This window comes from Selaginella moellendorffii, unplaced genomic scaffold (assembly GCF_000143415.4).
Source record: "Selaginella moellendorffii unplaced genomic scaffold, v1.0 SELMOscaffold_23, whole genome shotgun sequence".
NCBI lineage: Eukaryota > Viridiplantae > Streptophyta > Lycopodiopsida > Selaginellales > Selaginellaceae > Selaginella > Selaginella moellendorffii.
The window spans coordinates 293,156-310,680 of record NW_003314284.1 but is presented as its reverse complement, the minus strand read 5'-3'; the positions used below and the strand labels follow the sequence as shown (position 1 = coordinate 310,680).

The window sequence follows — 17,525 nt, the reverse complement described above, 5'->3', positions numbered from 1 at the left end:
TAGAAGAGAAGCACCTCCAGCAGAAGAGTGTACGCCGTTTCATAAAACCTGAGGGCAGTCACCCAATCTCTGCGAAACTCCGCGTAGTAACCCATCTGCATCACAGCGGAGTAATCAGAAGTTCAAAGCTTTGAAATGCTGGCAATACCTTAAAATTGAAACGAACAGCAATCTCGGTCGCAGTCCAGTTCTTTTTGTCAAGACGAGCTTTCACACGGCGCGACTGTTCTTTGTAATAAAGATTTGCAAGCTCCCCCAGAATACTCCCTAGCCTGCATCGTACACAGAAAACGATATTCACCAGCACAAAAAAACAAAAACGAACCTCGCGAGAGATCGTTTCAATTCAGTCGGATCGTGAGATATGAACGTCATACAACACTTGTTGTCAAGCTCTGCACGTTTTCGAAGAGCAGCCGTTCGATCATCGTTGATTTCACCTGAACAGAAGGATATGCAAGAAAAAATTCATTATAAGAGGGACAAATGTATATAAATACCGTGAAGAGTTGGCTGGACGATCGCCACAACCAACTTCGTGTTCCTTCCGCGAATCACATTCCTAGTACACTCGTCTCAGTTAGAGTACAAACACGAAGAGGCAAAAGACTAACCTGACATTGTCTAGATGGCTACAAACTTCCATCCATTGCGCTGGATCCCCGTTAACTTGCTCTCGATCGAAGAGCACAGCCAACACGGCAGGAACTTTGGTTCGATGCTTGTGCATCCAATCGGCCTTGAGGACCCCTGCTGGAGCTGGAATCCTAGCCTCGAGCGGAGCTCCCTCCTTGCCTCCAATCACAGCCACCTTGGAGAAATCCGGAAGCGCCAGGGTGTTGATCGGCGGCTGCTCCGTGTGGAGCGACATCGAAATCTGTGGATGAAGCTCGGGCATTCCCACCAGCGCGGCGAGCGCAACGGGAGGAGTCCTCAGCTCCTCCGGGAGATCCTCCATCGCTGAGGAGAGATATTTCTAGCTGAATCGAGGAGGAAGACGCGAGATCTTGGATTACCTAGCTTCCTGGCGCTGGATCTCTCCGTGCGCGCTCCAATCGCCAAAAACCCTAGAGACTGGAGAAATTTTGCTAATGCCCAACATACATTTGTCTTTCGTGGATACTTTATACAAGTAGAGGAACTAGCCTACCTACAGGATCTAGCTACACGCGTCTTGTTCTTCCGGGCAGCGGCCACTACCCCGCCGCGATCCTCCACCAAAATACTCCCTCCAATCGCCCGAATTCCCAAATCCCACGCTCTCCACGAATCGTAGCTGCTCGTCGCCACCCTGGATCCTGCCGCTGCCAAAGAGATTGAGGCTCACAGGCCGCCCTCTTTCGGACGATCCCATCCTCCATAGCTTCCGGCTGGGCTGCTTCCTCAACCTCCTCGCGAATCTCTTGGCGAGCTTGGCGGGGATCTTGACGCACACGAATCCCGCCAGCGGGAGGATCGTGAGTGGGCAGCAGCAAAACGCCGCGCAAATCCCAGTGAGCCCGCCACAGCAGCTACAGCAAGCTTCCTTGCATGAAACTTGGTCCTCGCATTGTTCTTCTGGGCGGCCTACCTTCGATCTTGCCACTCTTGGTTCCATTTTTTTTCGCTCTTGCGAGACCTCGAATCTGATAACCATGCTCGAATTCCCGATGGATGGGAAAAAAATTCCAGCTTGAGACAAACCTATCTATCGGCAGCCTGTTCCACATGAAACAACCGATAGAAAACACCCACACAAAGAGAAAAAAACAGTTACCTCGAGGACAAACGGTTTGCGTCTTAGGTGGCAGTCGAACGTTGCAAGGTAAAACGGTAACAACCATTGCAGTAATTCTCTTCCTTTAAACCAAGGTTAGAATGATCACATCTCATCTCTCCTTTCCTTCCTTTATCATACCTTTACTTTCTCCTGTATATATTTCCCAGCATCACATACATCGAGTGATTGCCACTCCCAGAGTCCACAGCCTTTCCAGCGATCTCTTGGGCTCTGTCAAACTCGCGATGAATTCTACAGCTACCTAGTAGCGTCATCCACCCCAGCGATTTTCTCGAGAATGGCATCATCGCAAAGAGCTCCTCGGCCTCTTCCAGGCGACCCAATCGACCCAAGATATCCATCAAACAGTGGTAGTGATCCACCATTGGCTTTGCGCCGTGGTCGCCCATCATTGACTTGAAGTAACGCAAGCCTTCCTTGTAGAAGCCCCTGTGGCTGCAGGCGGTCAAAACGCTCACGAACACTCCATCATCGGGCGTTTCGCCCTCGAGTAGCAGGAGCTGGAACACCTCAAACACCTCCAGCGTATGCCCTGTCAGGGCATACGAGTGGACCATCGCGGCCCATGCCACCACGTCGTGGTACGGCATACGCTCAAACATTACCCTGGCTCGCAAGATGTGGCCATGCCGTGCATACGCCTGGAACATAGCGGTCCACGAGACCTGGTCCCAGTACGGCAGCTGTTGGAACAGGCTCCATGCCTGGCGCAAATGCCCTTTGTGGGCATATCCAACGATCATCGTTGTCCACGACAGTAGATTCCTTTGTGGCATTTTGTCAAAGAACTCTTTAGCGTCGGATATGTTTCCATTGTCCACACACGCTTGAATCAACACCGTCCACGACACCACATTCCTGTCTGGCATCTGCCAAAAGAGATTCTTGGCATCTTCGAGATACCCTCCCTGAGTGTAAGCATTAAGCATGGCTGTCCACGCCACCACGTTTTTCTCAAAGGGCATTCGATCGAATACACTGCGTGCGCCCTCTATGTGGCCATTGATTGCGTAAGCGGAGATCATGGCCGTCCACGAAATCTCATCCTTGTCAGGCATCTCCTCGAATAATTTCTGGGATTTCTCCAAATGCCCGCATTGGGCATAAGCTAGAGCCATGGTTGTCCATGATACCTGGTTTTTCTTTCCCATTTTGTTAAAGATCCTCTTTGCAGATTCCAGATCCTTTTGTTCCGAGTATCCGGCAAGCAGCGAGTTCCAAGTTACCACGTTTGGAGAAGGCATCTCGTCAAATATTCTCATAGCTTCCCGCATATCCCCAACTTGGGCATATGCCGCAATTATCGTATTCCAGGACACCGCACTCTTCTCGCGCATTCGATCGAACACATTTCTAGCTTGCTGAAGATGCCCGTTTTTAATGAGCGCGTTCATCATGATGTTTCCCGAGAACACATTCGGATGATGCATGTTTGTGTAAACATCTTTTGCATCTTCGAGGTTCCCACACTTGCCATACATTTCAATCAGAAGATTTGTGAGCAGCCTGTTCCGACCCAGCCCCTTCTCTTTGATCTCTACGTGGATGCGCTTGCTTTCAAGGAGATCCTTGGCATCTCCAGATTCTTTCATCCGCTTGGTGAAAAGATCCACAATTTGCTGCTTCTCGGCTGCTCGCTGCTCATCGGTTCTCCACGTCCAGATCCCACCAGCATCTTTGACACCATGACTTACCATCATGTCTTCTACGACATCGTTTTCTTTAGATGTTATATACAAAGTGATTGAGCGATCTTATTGTGTAAACGTTAGTTTCTTGGACAGCAACAATAAAGGAGTAGCACTGTGAGGCTGGATCTCCGCGAAGTTCTTGGCAGTGGCATTGGTAATCCCACTTTCAGGAGTGTCACAAGCTTCCAGCAAGCTCGTGTAACCCACACTATCGGGCTCGAAAGGCATGCTTGCCAAAAGCTCGGTAGCTTCCACAGATTTCCCATTGCGAGCGAGAAGATCCACGATGCAATGCCAGTGTTGGGCACTAGCATCAACGCCATAGTCCTGTTGCATTGAAACGAAGCACTTCATGGCTTTGTAGATAGATCCGCAAAGGCCCCACGCCACGAGAGCGCTCACAAACACGATGGAATCGAGCTCGATCCCTTCCACAATGGCATCAAACAACAGCGAGAGAGATTCCTTCGCATATCCACAGCAGACATAAGCTTGTATGATAGTCGTGCAGCTCACAAGGTTAGATCTTCGACCATCGCTCGCATCAAACAAGCTCCGTGCCTTTGAAAGATGCCCAGTCTGGGCATAAGCAGCGATCATAGAGTTCCACGTAATCTCGTTCCTTTCGCACATTTGATCAAACACTTCTTTTGCTGCTTGGATATTCCCAAGCTGGGAATATGCCCATAGAAGGGCTGTGTCAGATACCACATTACAAAATGGAAGGCTCACTACAAGCGCTCGGAGACTCTCAGTATGCCCAGTGAGGGCATAAGCCATTGCTAGCCCGGTCCACATTTCCAGATTCCTTTCGGGCGTCCTATCAAACACATACTTGGCCTCCTCCACATACCCTGCCTGGGCATATGCCACAAGTAACACTGTCCACGTCACGATATTACGCTGGGGGATTTTCTTAAACATTTCTGACGCTTGATCCAAATCTCCACTCATTGCAACGGCTGAGATTATTGCATTCCAGGCAACAATGTTAGGTTCTGGAATATCCCTAAAAAATTCCCATGAACTCTCCAGAGATCCTGATTGGAAATAAGCCGTGATCATAGCACACCATGCCACGACGTTCCACTCCGGCATAGAATCAAACACGCGGCGAGCATCTCGTAGATGCCTACCATGGGTATATGCCGTAAGCATCGACGTCCATGACACAATATTCTTCTGCGTCATGCTGTCAAAGATTCGCTTTGCGTCGTCCAGATGCCCGGCCCGGGAATATGCCGCAATCATCGCATTCGAGGATACTAGATTCCTCTCGGGCATTGCCTCGTAGTAGCGGCGGGCGTGGCCTAGCAGTCCAATGGAGGTGTAAGCTGTGATTATCGTGTTCCAGGAGATCACGTCAGGGTATGGCACGGATTCGAAGGCCGCGGCAGCAAGATCGATGCGCCCTAGCTGCGCGATCGCGGCGACGAGGATGTTCCACGAGGCGGTGGTCTTGCGCGGCATCGCGTCGAAGATTTCGAGCACTTCTTGGAGCGATCCATTCTTGGCGCACAGATCGAGCATGATGTTCCAGGAGAGGGGATTAGGGCGTTGGATGGACGCGAAGACGCGGCGGGCGCCGGGCAGATCGCGGCACTGGCCGTGGATCTGGAGCAGGAGATTGGCGAGGTGTAGATTTCCGCCATAGCCGCAGTGGAGGATGTGGCGGCGCGCGAGATCGCAGCTCGCGGCATCGGTACACGATCGCACCAATCGGTCACAGGCCTCGAAATCGGTGAGCATCGCAATTCTCTCCACTGGATCGCGCAGATACCGCCAGGCGGCATTTCGAAATATGGCGGGAGATTCCCGGGGGATATTCTTAGGGCATCGCGCTTTTTTTGACTTGGAGATAGCGTGGCGCGAGGCGAGGCGATGGTCTGGGCTAGTCCATCAGAAGGTACATTGATGAGAAAGCGCTGGGGATGAAGTAGCAGTGGTGGAAGCGAGCGAGAATGGTTCTCAAGGACACAGTAGAGATCAAGCCGGGCTTTCTTTCCTACTTCCATGCCGATCTGATCGAGAGCCTCATGCAAGGACTTGGAAAGCAGGGCAAGAGCAAGAAGGACAAGGAAAAGAAGAATGCCGGTGGTGGTGGCGATCAGGCCTCCTCCAAGCGCAGCAAGGCTCTCCCATCTCTCAATCTCTCCAAGGTGAAGAAGGGGCTGGATAAAAAACACGGGTCTTCCCGGCGTGATACGTCGTCTTACAGTGGGAGGAGGGAGCATTCGCTCGCTTGTACCGCTTTGCAGCAGCGCAAGACCGACGCACAGCTTGAGAGCATGACGCTGAGGACGCCCAGGAAAATCGACATAGTGTTCGAGAATGACGTTACCAAGCGAAAGAAGAAGCAGGATAGCTATGCTGAGAGGCATCAGGAGAAGTTTCTTGGAGAACAGCTCAGGCCGTACCAACAGCAAATGATTCTTCAGGCATTGAACTATGCTCCGATAGTTCACGTCGATCGAAGGATTTTGGCTGAGGTTGACGACAGGAAGGTGGACGAGATTTTAAATCCGCCCGAGGCTTATGAAGAAGCGACATCTCCCGCCCAGGCAGCCGAGACGAAGGATATAGCCAGTGCTCGTGACCTGACAGTTCCATGCTTGCTAGCTTCAGAGGGTCAAGAGCAACAGCGTGACGCCACGCCGAGGAAACAGGCGCTTAAGTTTACGGAAACGAAGGATGCTGTGAAAAAAATGTCACACAAAAGCTCAAGGTAATGGTAGCAAGTAGAAAAAACATTTTCTAACGTCTTCGTTTTGCAGGGTTTCGGAGAAGGCGACAACAAAAGCTGCTCCAAAGCAATCGGTTTTGAAGCCTTTGAAACTTCCGGACGCAACCAAGAGTTCCGTCCCCATAGGTACTTTGCTTTCCCATTAGCTTCCAATATATCGCCCACGACATTGCTTTACAGGTTTTGGAGGTGAACCAGCAGAGTGTCCTCAAACTTCAAGGCCTTCCAAAGTTGTACACTTGATTATGTTCACTATCTTCTTACCAGTTTGCTCCTGCTCTGTCAGGTGGTTGTTGGGCCTACGCCAAGGATGGCACAAACGGATAGAAGCGCGTATGCCGATGTAGCCATCCCGCAAACTGTTGTGCAAACTCCATCGAAAGATTGGGAAACTTTTATGACTCCGGAAGGTAAAACTATCGTTTATTATTCAACATGGCTTAATTGTTTTGTGCGTTCAGCGGTTCTGAAACAGTATCCAAGCTCCCTGACGGACTTCGAAAAGCAGGAAATTTTGAAATATCCTGAAATTTACTATATTGGTTTACCACAGAAGAAGATTCAAGTTGTCGGAGGGCAGGGGCGATACAATTATGGTAAATTTGCTTGATTTGAAATACTCATGTTTTCATGCTCTTACAGGTTTTGATACTGAGAAGGGAGACTACAATGCCATCATGCAGGACCATATCGCTTACCGATATGAAATTCTTGGGAAGCTTGGCAGAGGCAGCTTTGGCCAGGTGTTGAAGTGCACAGATCACAAGTACAAAGTTCCGCGAGCCATTAAAATCATTCGCAACAAGAAGCAGTTCACCCAGCAGGCCTTCATTGAGATTAATCTGTTGGAGTTCCTGAGAAACAAGGTGAGATTAATTGTTTTAACATACAAGTCGGGATTTTTAAATCAGTGAAAGCGTAAAATACTTCCTTTGCTGGTTGAAAGGTCTTTGCAGGCTGCAGAAGAAGGAGTAGATTACAACATTGTGACGATCTACGAAAGCTTCGAATTTCGGGGGCATCTATGTCTGTCTTTTGCAGTGCATGACATCAGCCTGTTCGACATGCTCAAGAAGAACCATTTCGAAGGGTTCAACTTGAGCCTTGTCAAGTGCTTTGCCAGACAAGTACTTGTGTCGCTCCAGTTTTTGCACAGAGCGCGTATTATCCACGGCGATTTGAAGCCGGAGAACATACTACTTCAACAACCTGCTTCTCCGAAAATCAAGCTAATTGATTTTGGATCCAGTTGTTTCGAGCACGAACGAAGTAAGCTCCTGTTTTGCTACTACGTCTGATTTCTACTCTTGTTTTGTTTTTCTTTTTTGCAGTTTATACTTACATACAGAGTAGATTCTATCGCGCTCCGGAAGTCATCCTTGGTATCGACCAGACCCAGATTTTTGCAGTTTAAAACGCTGCTTACGGGAAATGTATGGTGATTCCAGGATTGCCGTATGACATGATGATTGACGTGTGGAGCTTCGCTTGCATTCTTGCCGAGTTGTTCACAGGTAAACCATTCAATTTCTCAAAATGTTTCAAATATCCACTCGACTTGTATTCAGGATATCCTTTGTTTCCTGGGGAGGACGAAGTGGAACAGCTTGCTTACATGATGGAAGTTCTCGGGACCCCGCCGCTATCCCTCATCAGTCAAGCAAAACGCAAGAAGATGTTTTTCGGTAAAAGTAGTTCTTTTGTGTCTCTTGGCTTCTAGGAGTTCTATTTGCCTGCGTAGATTCCGACAACAAGCCGAGGATCGTTCCAAACTCATCCGGCACGAGGCACTTCCCAAGCACGAAAGATCTCAGGATGGTTGTCGGATGCAGTGACAAAAGCTTCGTAAACTTCTTGTCATGCTGCTTGAAGTGGGACAAAGAACAACGCATGACTCCTCAGCAGTTGCTAAAACACGAGTGGATCACACAGGTTCTACTTTTTCCTCGCGAGAGTTTTGGTTTGATTGGCTTCTACAGGTCCAGCCTCTCAACGAGGTCGTGAAATACGTTCGTCAAAGCTCTAGAAGAAGGTTCTCTTTTAAACTCGAGAAGTTCGATCCGTCTTTGTCATACGAATTTTTCTTCTTTCTTTTGTCTCAGGTCCTCGAAATCAACGAAGAAGCCATCAATGAAGCAAACGAAGCTGCAGATCCATTAGCGTGTAGGCTAGAATGTGTTTATCCAGTCCGACTAACTTAATCAGGGAGGCTTTAAAAGCTGCCCTGGGAATCGATCCGTTACCTTGTGGGGTACATACCGGAATATCCGTTGAAAGTTTTTACGATAGTGTGTTTGAAATTGTTTGGGTAGCGGCAAGGGTTTTTGCGCCCGGGGCGTGGGAGCTGCCATCGATCGGATCGAGGCGGCAATGCATTCCAGCGCGAGCGGATCCTGCGATGGTGTCCTAGCATCCGGCATTTCGGCGCGGGTAGCATGAATCAGTACCACATCTACGAAGCAATCGGCCGGGGCAAGCATTCGGTGAGTAGCCTCCTTGCCCGAGCTTTAGGGTTTCCAAGAATGCTGCTTCTTCTCACCGTGGGCGCCGCGATGGCAGACTGTGTACAAGGGCCGCAAGAAGAAGTCGATCGAGTACTACGCCATCAAGAGCGTGGAGAAGAGCCAGAAGAACAAAGTCCTCCAAGAAGTAAGTGGCCGTGTCTAGAAAACGTGGGATTTGCACTGTATAGACTATAATAACCTTTGTGTGCCAGGTTCGAACGCTTCATTCCTTGGATCATCCAAACGTTTTGAAGTTCTATGCGTGGTAATGAGATGCTCTTCCATTTTTCTTTCTGATCTAGTTTCGTTCTTCTCGTTCTGCCTCCTTTCCAGGTATGAGACTTCTGCTCACTTGTGGCTGGTTTTAGAGTATTGCGTTGGAGGCGATCTTTTGACGCTTCTCAAACAGGTGGGCATAGATTTGGCTTTTATGCATGGAAACGGAACGGTTCACAGTTTACCCAGCTCTATGATCTGTCTTGCAGGATACTAGACTGCCTGAAGAGTCGGTTCACGATTTTGCCCGTGATTTAGTGGAAGCGCTACAGTTAAGTTGTGCTTGTATATATTCTCCTTGACTAATATCGCCTTGTAGGTTTCTGCATTCAAAGGGAATAGTTTACTGTGACCTTAAGCCTTCGAACTTACTGCTTGATGAGAATGGCCGCATCAAGGTTAGACATACATGCATTTTGGTCGTTTGGGCACTTTTTGACTCTTCTTTTGCAGCTGTGCGATTTTGGTTTGGCTCGACGACTCGCTGACATTTCAAAGAACACTGTTCAACAGGTACTTTTCGTTGAACATTCTTGTTGATGTGAAACGCAATTCTTTTTATGTCAGCTGCCGCAAGCCAAGAGAGGCACACCATGTTACATGGCCCCAGAGCTTTTTCAGGGAGGTGTTCATTCTTTTTCATCTGATTTATGGGCTCTTGGCCTGCGTCATGTACGAGTGTTATGCCGGAAAGCCGCCATTCGTTTCCACGAGCTTCACACAGTTGGTGGAGTCTATTCTCCATGACCCAGCCCCAGCGTTATCTGCGTCAACGAATAAGGACTTCGAGGATCTTCTGAGCCGGCTCCTTGTGAAAGATCCTGCGGAAAGAATGAAGTGGTCGGAGTTACGGGATCATTCGTTTTGGAGGAAAAAAATCAAGCCTTTGGTGTTACCGTCACAAACCAGCTGTTCTGAAGTATCTGGATTCGAAAAAGACTTCAGAGCCACAGGATATAACAGAAAAGTCACGGAATGGTGGATCGGGTCCAAAGCAGCAGCCGGCAACAATCAAGAAGCACGAGTACTTGCACAAGACAGCAGACAAAGGGGAAACTATCGCCAATGGAAAAACGCCTCCAGGGAGACGTCCAGCATCTTCAGGGCCGTTGACGGAAGCTTCAGGACGAGCCAATGCTGTTGTCAACGTCTTAAGACTGTCGAAGATAGTGAAGACGAATTTGCAAAGAGAGGCCGAAGGGGATTCATACCGGCAGCAAAATGCTGGGGCAGCTACAAACGATTCAGATCTGACGCTGGAAAACCATGACCAGGAACTCGACTTTGCGGAGCGTCCGGACACCGATGGAGAAACCGAGGATGACGAAAGTGTCAGCGCTGCGGAAGCTACAACACATGACGAAAGCGTTCACGAAGATGGAGCGGATAGCAACGGCAAGGAGCTGGATTATGATAAAAACGTGGAAGAAGTTCGTTTGGAGGCTTTAAGAATGGAGGTTGCTGCTACGCCCCCTGGTGCTGGAATACCGAGGAAAGCTCAGAGGATTGCTGCTTTAACGGGAGAGAAGAAGAAACCGGCTGTCTCCAAAGCTGAGGATCATCCAAAGGCTTCAATCACGTTATCTCAGGCTCTCTGGCATCCGTCCGACCTTGCTGTGAGGCCAATTATGCAGAACCGCAAGGCTGACCAGGCAGCTGACGTCCGTTTCGATGGGAAAACGCTGCCAGTGGATTCGCTGTCGTCGTCAGAGTTTTTGAAGCTACAACCCGACGAACTGGAAGCGTTTGTGACTCGGATAATGAACAGTATATGTGGGAATACATCTGTCAACGAGAAGATGAACACGCTCAAGTATCTGGAGACTATCTGTGTTAGCATGGATGCTGCGAACGTGTTTATCAACGGAGTTCTGATGCACTCACTTGTCAAGCTACTGCGAACAACGAAGCTACCGGCATTGCGAGTGCAACTTACGTCCGTTATTGGCCTTCTCGTTCGACATGCAACACTGATTGAAGACGACCTTGCGAGCTCAGGTATCATTGCGGTTCTAACGGAAACTTTAAGGGACAAGCAGGAAAAAGTGCGCCGTTGTGCCATGGCATCACTTGGCGAACTGTTGTTCTATATTGCAACTCAAAACGGAGGGTCTCCAAGATCTGGGGCTGGTCACGACAACGTACCAAAGGAAGGAAGATCTTCTGTTTGGCAGGTTCGTCCTCTGAGCATTACATACGTTCAAGTTTTGATTTTCTGTTATTCTCCTATCAGGTTCCCAGCACGACGATAGCTCTTGTGGCATCTATTCTCCGGAAGGGCGAAGATGATGTCACTCAGCATTACGCTCTGAAAGCGATTGAGAACATTTCAAGTCAAGGAGGAGAGTGGGCGGCCCGTTTCACCACTCATGACGTGCTGGGGAATCTTTGCTATATAATGAAGACTTCATCCAAACAAGAAGTTGTTCGATCAACAGCAGGGTCTTGCTTGGTGCGGTTGGTCCGTTTCAGCCCTTCAAGCGTCGCTGTGGTTCTGGAAAAGGTGACCTTTAAAGAGCTGATCGCTGGTTTATGCAAAGGAGGTGCAAAGCTTCAGCAGGTCTACATCAACCTCCTGAACATTGCGCTGGTCGGATCTAGCGTTATGAACAATGCCAGCAGGCACTTGCAGGTGCTCTTCGACGAGAAGGCTCTGATCCCCAACATCATGGCCATCTTGGAACAGGGTCCGGAAGTTCTTCGCGGCAAGGCGTTCGTTTGCGCCGCTTTGCTGTGCAAGATCAACCGCAGGTGGATGCTGTCATTCTGCAACGCTAAAATTGTGCCAGCCGTGGAGAGACTGACGAAGGAAAAGGATGCTTATGTCCAACAGTGCGTTGACGCGCTCATACAGATCGTGGTCTCGCTAGTTCCGGGCATCCTTGACAGCATCGGTGCCGATTTCCAGCAGTCAGCAAACAGCAAGCGGCCAAGCTCGGCCACCACGACTCAGCATGCAACTCTTGGACGGAGTCAGCCTCGAGGCTCCATGCCGCTCTTCCCAGTCGTACTACATCTGTTTCGGAGCATGACGTTTCGGGACAGGATTGTCAACTCGCAAGTATTACAGCAGCTGGCCACCTTTCTGAAACGGATGGAAGCAGCAACGAGTCAGGTACTGACTGTGCTTTTGATTTTCTTGTTTACGTGGCCTTCTTCTGCACAGGGCCAGGATGACTTTCAAACGACACTGCTGCGAATTATAGAGTCAATATCACAGCAGCCGAGTATCCTCCTGGCTCACCAGGAGATCTTCATAACGCAAGTGCTTCCAAGCCTGGCAAATCTCTACAGGAGAAACACCTGTGGAGATACGCGATTCCTGTGCCTCAAGGTCTTCTGCGACATTCTTCTCGTCATCATGGACGACATGGCGGAGCAGTCGAGCGGCACGAGACAGGACCAGATGAGGCTGATCATCAAGCAGTATTTCCTGCCACTGTACCCCGTGCTGCTGGACGACGAAGACCCGATCCCGATGTACGCGCAGAAGCTGCTGGTGATGCTCCTGGACCTCAGATGCATCGACATCAACGACATTCTCCAGCTCAAGATCGTCTCCCAGTTTTTCGAGTTCCTCAAGGAGGACCTCGCCACCGTCAACCTCCACAACGTCCGGCTCTGCCTCTTCCTGGTATCGTCGCAGGAGGTGGAAACCGCAGTGATCTCCGAGCTGCATGTAGTGAGCAGGTTGGTCGCGCTCCTGGAGTTCGTCCACCTCAAGGGGATGCAGGACTTCCTGGATCCCACGCTATCGGTTTGCCGGCTGCTGCTCATCCGGAACGCGGGGAAGCTCAAGAGCAGTGGAAGCAGCGCCACCAACAACGGTTTCAAAGTGGAGGAGCTGCCTTCTCAGCTGGAAGACGTCGGGGGATTCAGCGCGCGAGCGGGGCTGTTCGTGGACCTGTGCGGCAATCCGGAGCCCCGGATCGCCGAGACCGCGTCCGAGTGCCTGATACTGGCGGTGAAGGCCGCGCCGGGGCTGGCGGCGCCGTCCGTCCTTTCGAGCCTCCAGGAGCTGGCCAAGGTGCTGGAGAGGTCCACCAGCGGAGGCCACGGCTCGGCGCTGCTGTCGCTGCTCCAGCGGCGGCTCCTCCAGGCGCTCACGCTGGCGTGCAAGGAGCAACGCCTGGGCGATTCCAGCGGCAGGAGGAGCGCGTCGGCGTGGCCGGCAGCGGCCGTCACGTCGCTGGAAAACGTGGTGCTGCGCCTCCGAAAGTCAAGCTTGCCGCAGGTGGCAGATGCTGCGGTGGACGCTGCGCTGGAGTTGCAGATCCTCCCGGGGAGATCGTGAAAGATAAGCTAGAGCAAGTCCAGCGAGACAAGCGAAAGTCTACGTACGCGTTGGTGCTCACTCCTTCTCGGCCACTGTTGTTGATATAGTTTGTGTACAGCCAAAAGGTATCTCTATCTCTTCTGTCGTGTCGTATTCTTTCTTGCTCGTCTTTGTGGCCAGTGACCTTTCAATTAAATCAGGGGACACGCCATCGTACTTCACTGCAAAGGAAAATAAAATAAAATAAGAGACACTTAAGTCGTCAACGGTTTGTGAGCCACAAAAGTTGGGAGATTTTTACCTTCTTCCAGAACAGTATCTGGCCTCTTTCGTTTCATTTCTACAAACAGTTCGCCACCTTGCAAATTCAAAGATTCCGTCCCATTCAAATTCAAACATTCCGTCCCATGGTTTCTTGTGGAAAGTTCGTAAAGTCAAAGAACGAACACAAGACCCGCGAGCAGCCTGAAACTTCGGTCAACCAAGTCAAGGAATGAACACGACTTTGTTCAACATAGTATTTTTTTCCTGACATGATCAAACGAACGGGTTCTATGCTTTGTTGCGCGGATAGGATGAGGGCTCGTGGTGATCCGGTGGCGGCGTCGCGCAGGATTTGGATTCCCTGCGGGATCGATTCGCTTGCAAGCGCGTGTGCGCGTCGGATCGGATGATGAAGCGAGTGGGCAGCTTTGCAATGGATGTGACGCACTGAGTGTGGGGTCTCGGATTTGGATGCTTGCGCCGAGGCGTGCGCTAGATCCGTTTGTTCTCCGCAACACCACGTCCCCAATTGGAACGATGTTTGTATGCGGCGATGCCAGAGCGAGTGCCGAAATCACGAGGGACACAGAGAATATTTTTTCTCTCGTGGCCAAACTGCCGCCCTTCGCGATTTGACATGTTGAAACTTCTTTCACCTTTTCTAACACACAGTATTGTCAAAGTCAAAAAACGAACAGCAGCCTGAAACGTTTTTCTATCGTCAAGTCAAAGAACGAACACAAGAGCGGTAAAGCTTTTCTACCTTGGGCTCACTGTTGAGTCGATCCATTGACCCACTTGTGTTGTGCCTCCATGATTTGTTTAGTGGCGCACACCATCACTCCATGGCCCCGCAAAAGGAGCGCTACACACTCTACAGAGCAAGTAGCTGAGCAACGCTGTCATAAACAAAAAGAGGGACATAGCGAACCTTTTGAGAACTCTAGGCGCGCAATCCAGCAACTGTGCTCTTCCTTGTTGATTAAATCATCTGAGTGCTTGCTTTAATCCTGCCGACACTGTTTGCAAAAATGCACTTCCCTCTGCTTGTTTGTATCGTCGTTGTCTAGAGCTGTTTGTTTAGCCAGTGATTCCTGGAACAAAGAGCGTGGAGATCAGGAAAAACGAGCAACTGGTTCCTTGCGGGAGATCATAAACTTACCCGTACAAGTAACACCATCATCTTTGATGTTGACAGATGCTGTCGGCCAACACTTGTTCCAAAGCGAGTTATCTTCGGTAAACAATTGCACAAGATGTGTTAGACGATGAAGTTAAAAAAGAATGGAGGTACATATATATATCTCTCTTCTCTGGCCCCAACATCTTCTTTGCTTGCGGAGCCATTGATAGTCGAGAAAGAAAAAACCAAAAGTAATAGAAAGAAGAAAAAAAAAAGAAACAAGCAGCGAACAACTATACACCCCACCACAGCATGACAATTACACCAATCCAGCATCGCTCCCAACACAAGAAAGTCTTTCTCCCCCCCGCTTTCTGGAACTCCAACCTTTCACACTGAACACTTACGGGCGGGGATCCAAATCTTGACCATCCAGCGAACAATGCGTGCCTTCCATGCTAGCAGACGCGTGAACGATCGATTCCAGCAACAGCGAGCCACCCCGTAATGGACCGAGCTGCAAGTTATTGAAACAAAGTCAGCCGACTTGCTTACGAAAGTGACTCGAGACGCAAAGCTGGAGAAAGGAGGGAGCGAGAAAGCAATAAAATCTAGAGAGAGATAAAGAAGTACCTTTGAAATTCAATCATGCCCTCACGTTGCCGCACGCCATGCAGAGTACGCATGGATGATCTGGTCTCTCCAACCCAGCCACATCCATTCCCCGTCCCTGTTCACTGTGAGATCCCTGTTGTAGAACCTGGCGAAGGCTTTCGACTCCTCGAACAGGGCCGGGCTGAGCGGTATCACCTCAAGCCCCGCCTTGACGGCCAGGTGGTGCCACTGCTGGTGCGTCTCGGACCGCTCCACCCTGTCCAACCCCTCGCAGGCGATGATGTTCATGATCTCCCGCCCGTACTTGTCCTGCTCGATCACCCGCCGTTCGGGCAGCATCCTCGAGATGCAAGCGTCCATGGCCGCGAACACTGCCGCGTGGTGGACGAGCGCCTCCTGGAACCTCTGGAGGAAGATCGGCCCCGCAAAGTTGGAGCTGGCCAGCGACTGGATGAAAACCTTCGGGTGGAGGTTCCGGATCCGGGTCAGCCACTGGAGCTTCGGGCTCTCGGCGATCACCGACCCATCAAACAAGTTGGTCTGCTTGAACGAGCAGCTGATGATGAGAACTTCGTCGTCCTTGAGCTGCAGCAACCCCGGCTCCATGCTCTCCCATGCACACGAGAGAGACCGGAACTTGAAAGGAATCCCCCAGTCCTGTGCGCAGCGCTTGAGCCGGCTCCCCGTCTCTCGTATCCTCCCCGAGTGATTGTTGAGCGCTCTGGGTGGAAGATCCACCCCCGTGATCCGGAGCTGCGGGGGACCCTCCTTCCTCTCCGCCAAGAGCTGGAGCAGCGCCGGCCACTGGAGCCCATACATGATCCCAAAGTCGACAATGTGTACTTTGCGCTCGCCCTTGATGGCCTCGAGGATGATCTGGTTCGTGAAGAAATGTGGCAGCCCGAGGAAGGGGGTGTGCTTGAGGATCATCTGGACCGCCTTGAGCGTCTCGGCGATGGAAGGCCGCGCCTTACACATGACGCTGTAGAACCTGGAGCCCGTGTTGCTCATCCGGGCGTTCAATGCATGTAGGAAGTAATGAACTACCCGCTGCGTCGCGTCGCCCTCGGGTCCGGCTTGCTCCCGGAGCTCCTCCATGATCGCCAAAGCGCTGCCGAAGTCGTCGCTCCACACCGCCTCGCCGCACAGCACCAGCTTGTCCAGGAGATGACTCCTGAGCCCCATTCTATCCCACAGCCGAGTGTAGTTCTCGCTCCTCTGTACGATCAGCCTGGGAGGCCGGTTGGGAAATCCCTGCGTCGTCGCCCCCGCTGCTGCAATTCCATTCGACCTGCCGTTCCAATCCAGCCCAAAGAGGTTCTGGCGCTCGAAAAATCCCACCATCTGGAAGCCACTGCCACTGGCGCTCGTCTCCCCGTGGCTCCGCTTCTTAAGGCTGGGCGATGGCTGCAAGCTCTCTCGATTCCTCTCCACAGTGTTTTCTTGGTGGTGATGCAAGGACGAAGTAGAAGGATTATCCACGGCGAAGGAAGGCTGCGATGTCCAAGAACCCAGGAGCGAGGAGGGGGAGTTCCTTCGCGACGATGATCCCTGCGGGGCCGGTGGAAGCTGCGACGGCGATGGCTGCGAGGCACCATAGCCGGCGCTGCTCGAAATATCGCTCCTCCAGTCGAGATTCGGGCTTACCTCGGGCGGCGAGGTCTGGATCAGCTCCGCGAGCTCTGCCTGGAGCGCGCCGACGCTCACCTCCAGATCCAGGCACGCTTGCTCCCCGATCTGGTTCTCCATGAGCATGCTGTCGATGTACTGCAGCACCGCATTCTCGTCGACCCCAGACACGCGGGGTTCCATCGCGACGCAACCCCAGCTATCATCGCCACTCTCCGAGGATGACGACGGAGTGCCCGCCACTGCCATGGCCGCGGCGTTGACCGGAGAGGTGAGCGTCGGTGGCGACGGCGAGAAATTTCCAACATCGCCGACCGATCCAGCCGCTCCGCCAGGCGACGGCAGCGGCAAATCCACTGCTGCATTGGAATCTCTCGACGGGCGGAACTGCGTCTGTAGCCACACTTGCTGGAGCTTGATCGCGAGCGGCGAGACGAGCTCGCGCATGGAGGACGACGACGCGCCATTCGCCCTAGGCCTGTCCGCCATAGCCGTGCTCTTCCCTCTCTTTCAAAATTACTATAAAGCCCTAAAACAGGGGAACAGACTTATCCGACGGCCAGATTTCACGTCGGTTGTCTATGGATCCAACGGCCGGCCCCGCGCCACGGGTATTCTTAAAAT

General features: G+C 51.3%; 6 protein-coding genes across 10 annotated transcripts in view; 2 read left to right on the top strand and 4 right to left on the bottom strand.

The window, feature by feature from the left end:
• LOC9643022 (trafficking protein particle complex subunit 11) overlaps nucleotides 1–1,067 on the bottom strand; it is a gene marked incomplete at its 3' end in the record, with an annotated part of 3,447 nt that extends 2,380 nt beyond the window's left edge. The window contains exons 1-6 of the mRNA XM_024679013.1: nucleotides 1,017–1,067; nucleotides 615–960; nucleotides 501–562; nucleotides 326–440; nucleotides 149–272; nucleotides 15–95 (exon numbers count right to left, since the gene is read on the bottom strand). Of these exons, the coding sequence (XP_024534781.1) occupies nucleotides 15–95; nucleotides 149–272; nucleotides 326–440; nucleotides 501–562; nucleotides 615–958 (726 nt within the window). The remainder of the gene's footprint in view (nucleotides 1–14; nucleotides 96–148; nucleotides 273–325; nucleotides 441–500; nucleotides 563–614; nucleotides 961–1,016) is intronic.
• Nucleotides 1,068–1,899: 832 nt separating this feature from the next.
• Nucleotides 1,900–3,477, bottom strand: LOC112347689 (pentatricopeptide repeat-containing protein At4g02750-like). The gene has a single exon (XM_024679012.1). The coding sequence runs from the start codon at nucleotides 3,475–3,477 to the stop codon at nucleotides 1,900–1,902; it is 1,578 nt and encodes a 525-aa protein (XP_024534780.1).
• Nucleotides 3,478–3,534: 57 nt separating this feature from the next.
• Nucleotides 3,535–5,220, bottom strand: LOC112347688 (pentatricopeptide repeat-containing protein At4g02750-like). Its single transcript, XM_024679010.1, has one exon. The coding sequence runs from the start codon at nucleotides 5,218–5,220 to the stop codon at nucleotides 3,535–3,537; it is 1,686 nt and encodes a 561-aa protein (XP_024534778.1).
• Nucleotides 5,221–6,511: 1,291 nt separating this feature from the next.
• LOC9656382 (dual specificity tyrosine-phosphorylation-regulated kinase 4) lies at nucleotides 6,512–8,456 on the top strand. The gene is made up of 10 exons (XM_024678992.1): nucleotides 6,512–6,624; nucleotides 6,676–6,810; nucleotides 6,857–7,080; nucleotides 7,171–7,483; nucleotides 7,546–7,596; nucleotides 7,663–7,728; nucleotides 7,783–7,899; nucleotides 7,956–8,146; nucleotides 8,194–8,246; nucleotides 8,317–8,456. Exons 1-10 carry the CDS (start codon nucleotides 6,525–6,527, stop codon nucleotides 8,372–8,374), a joined length of 1,308 nt encoding a protein of 435 aa, XP_024534760.1. The 5' UTR covers nucleotides 6,512–6,524; the 3' UTR covers nucleotides 8,375–8,456.
• Nucleotides 8,457–8,548: 92 nt separating this feature from the next.
• LOC9643021 (serine/threonine-protein kinase RUNKEL) lies at nucleotides 8,549–13,541 on the top strand. Its single transcript, XM_024678991.1, is given in 12 exon segments — nucleotides 8,549–8,697; nucleotides 8,774–8,863; nucleotides 8,931–8,983; nucleotides 9,052–9,127; nucleotides 9,204–9,265; nucleotides 9,314–9,392; nucleotides 9,448–9,507; nucleotides 9,562–9,657; nucleotides 9,659–9,898; nucleotides 9,900–11,168; nucleotides 11,228–12,109; nucleotides 12,161–13,541. Coding segments are annotated over 12 exon segments (4,083 nt in total). The 5' UTR covers nucleotides 8,549–8,649; the 3' UTR covers nucleotides 13,289–13,541.
• Nucleotides 13,542–13,678: 137 nt separating this feature from the next.
• Nucleotides 13,679–17,435, bottom strand: LOC9643020 (scarecrow-like protein 11). 5 transcript variants are annotated; one of them, XR_002992848.1, is made up of 6 exons: nucleotides 15,291–17,435; nucleotides 15,065–15,174; nucleotides 14,697–14,768; nucleotides 14,466–14,628; nucleotides 14,298–14,408; nucleotides 13,679–14,236 (listed from the first exon to the last, which is right to left on the bottom strand). XR_002992848.1 is itself a non-coding variant. In XM_002973779.2 (2 exons), exon 1 carries the CDS (start codon nucleotides 17,388–17,390, stop codon nucleotides 15,312–15,314), a length of 2,079 nt encoding a protein of 692 aa, XP_002973825.1. In that variant the 5' UTR covers nucleotides 17,391–17,435; the 3' UTR covers nucleotides 14,792–15,174; nucleotides 15,291–15,311. The 5 variants fall into 5 exon arrangements, 1 of the variants encoding a protein (XP_002973825.1); XR_002992850.1 differs by having other exon boundaries at nucleotides 13,679–14,195; XR_002992849.1 differs by having other exon boundaries at nucleotides 13,679–14,190.
• Between the last annotated feature and the right edge of the window lie 90 nt (nucleotides 17,436–17,525).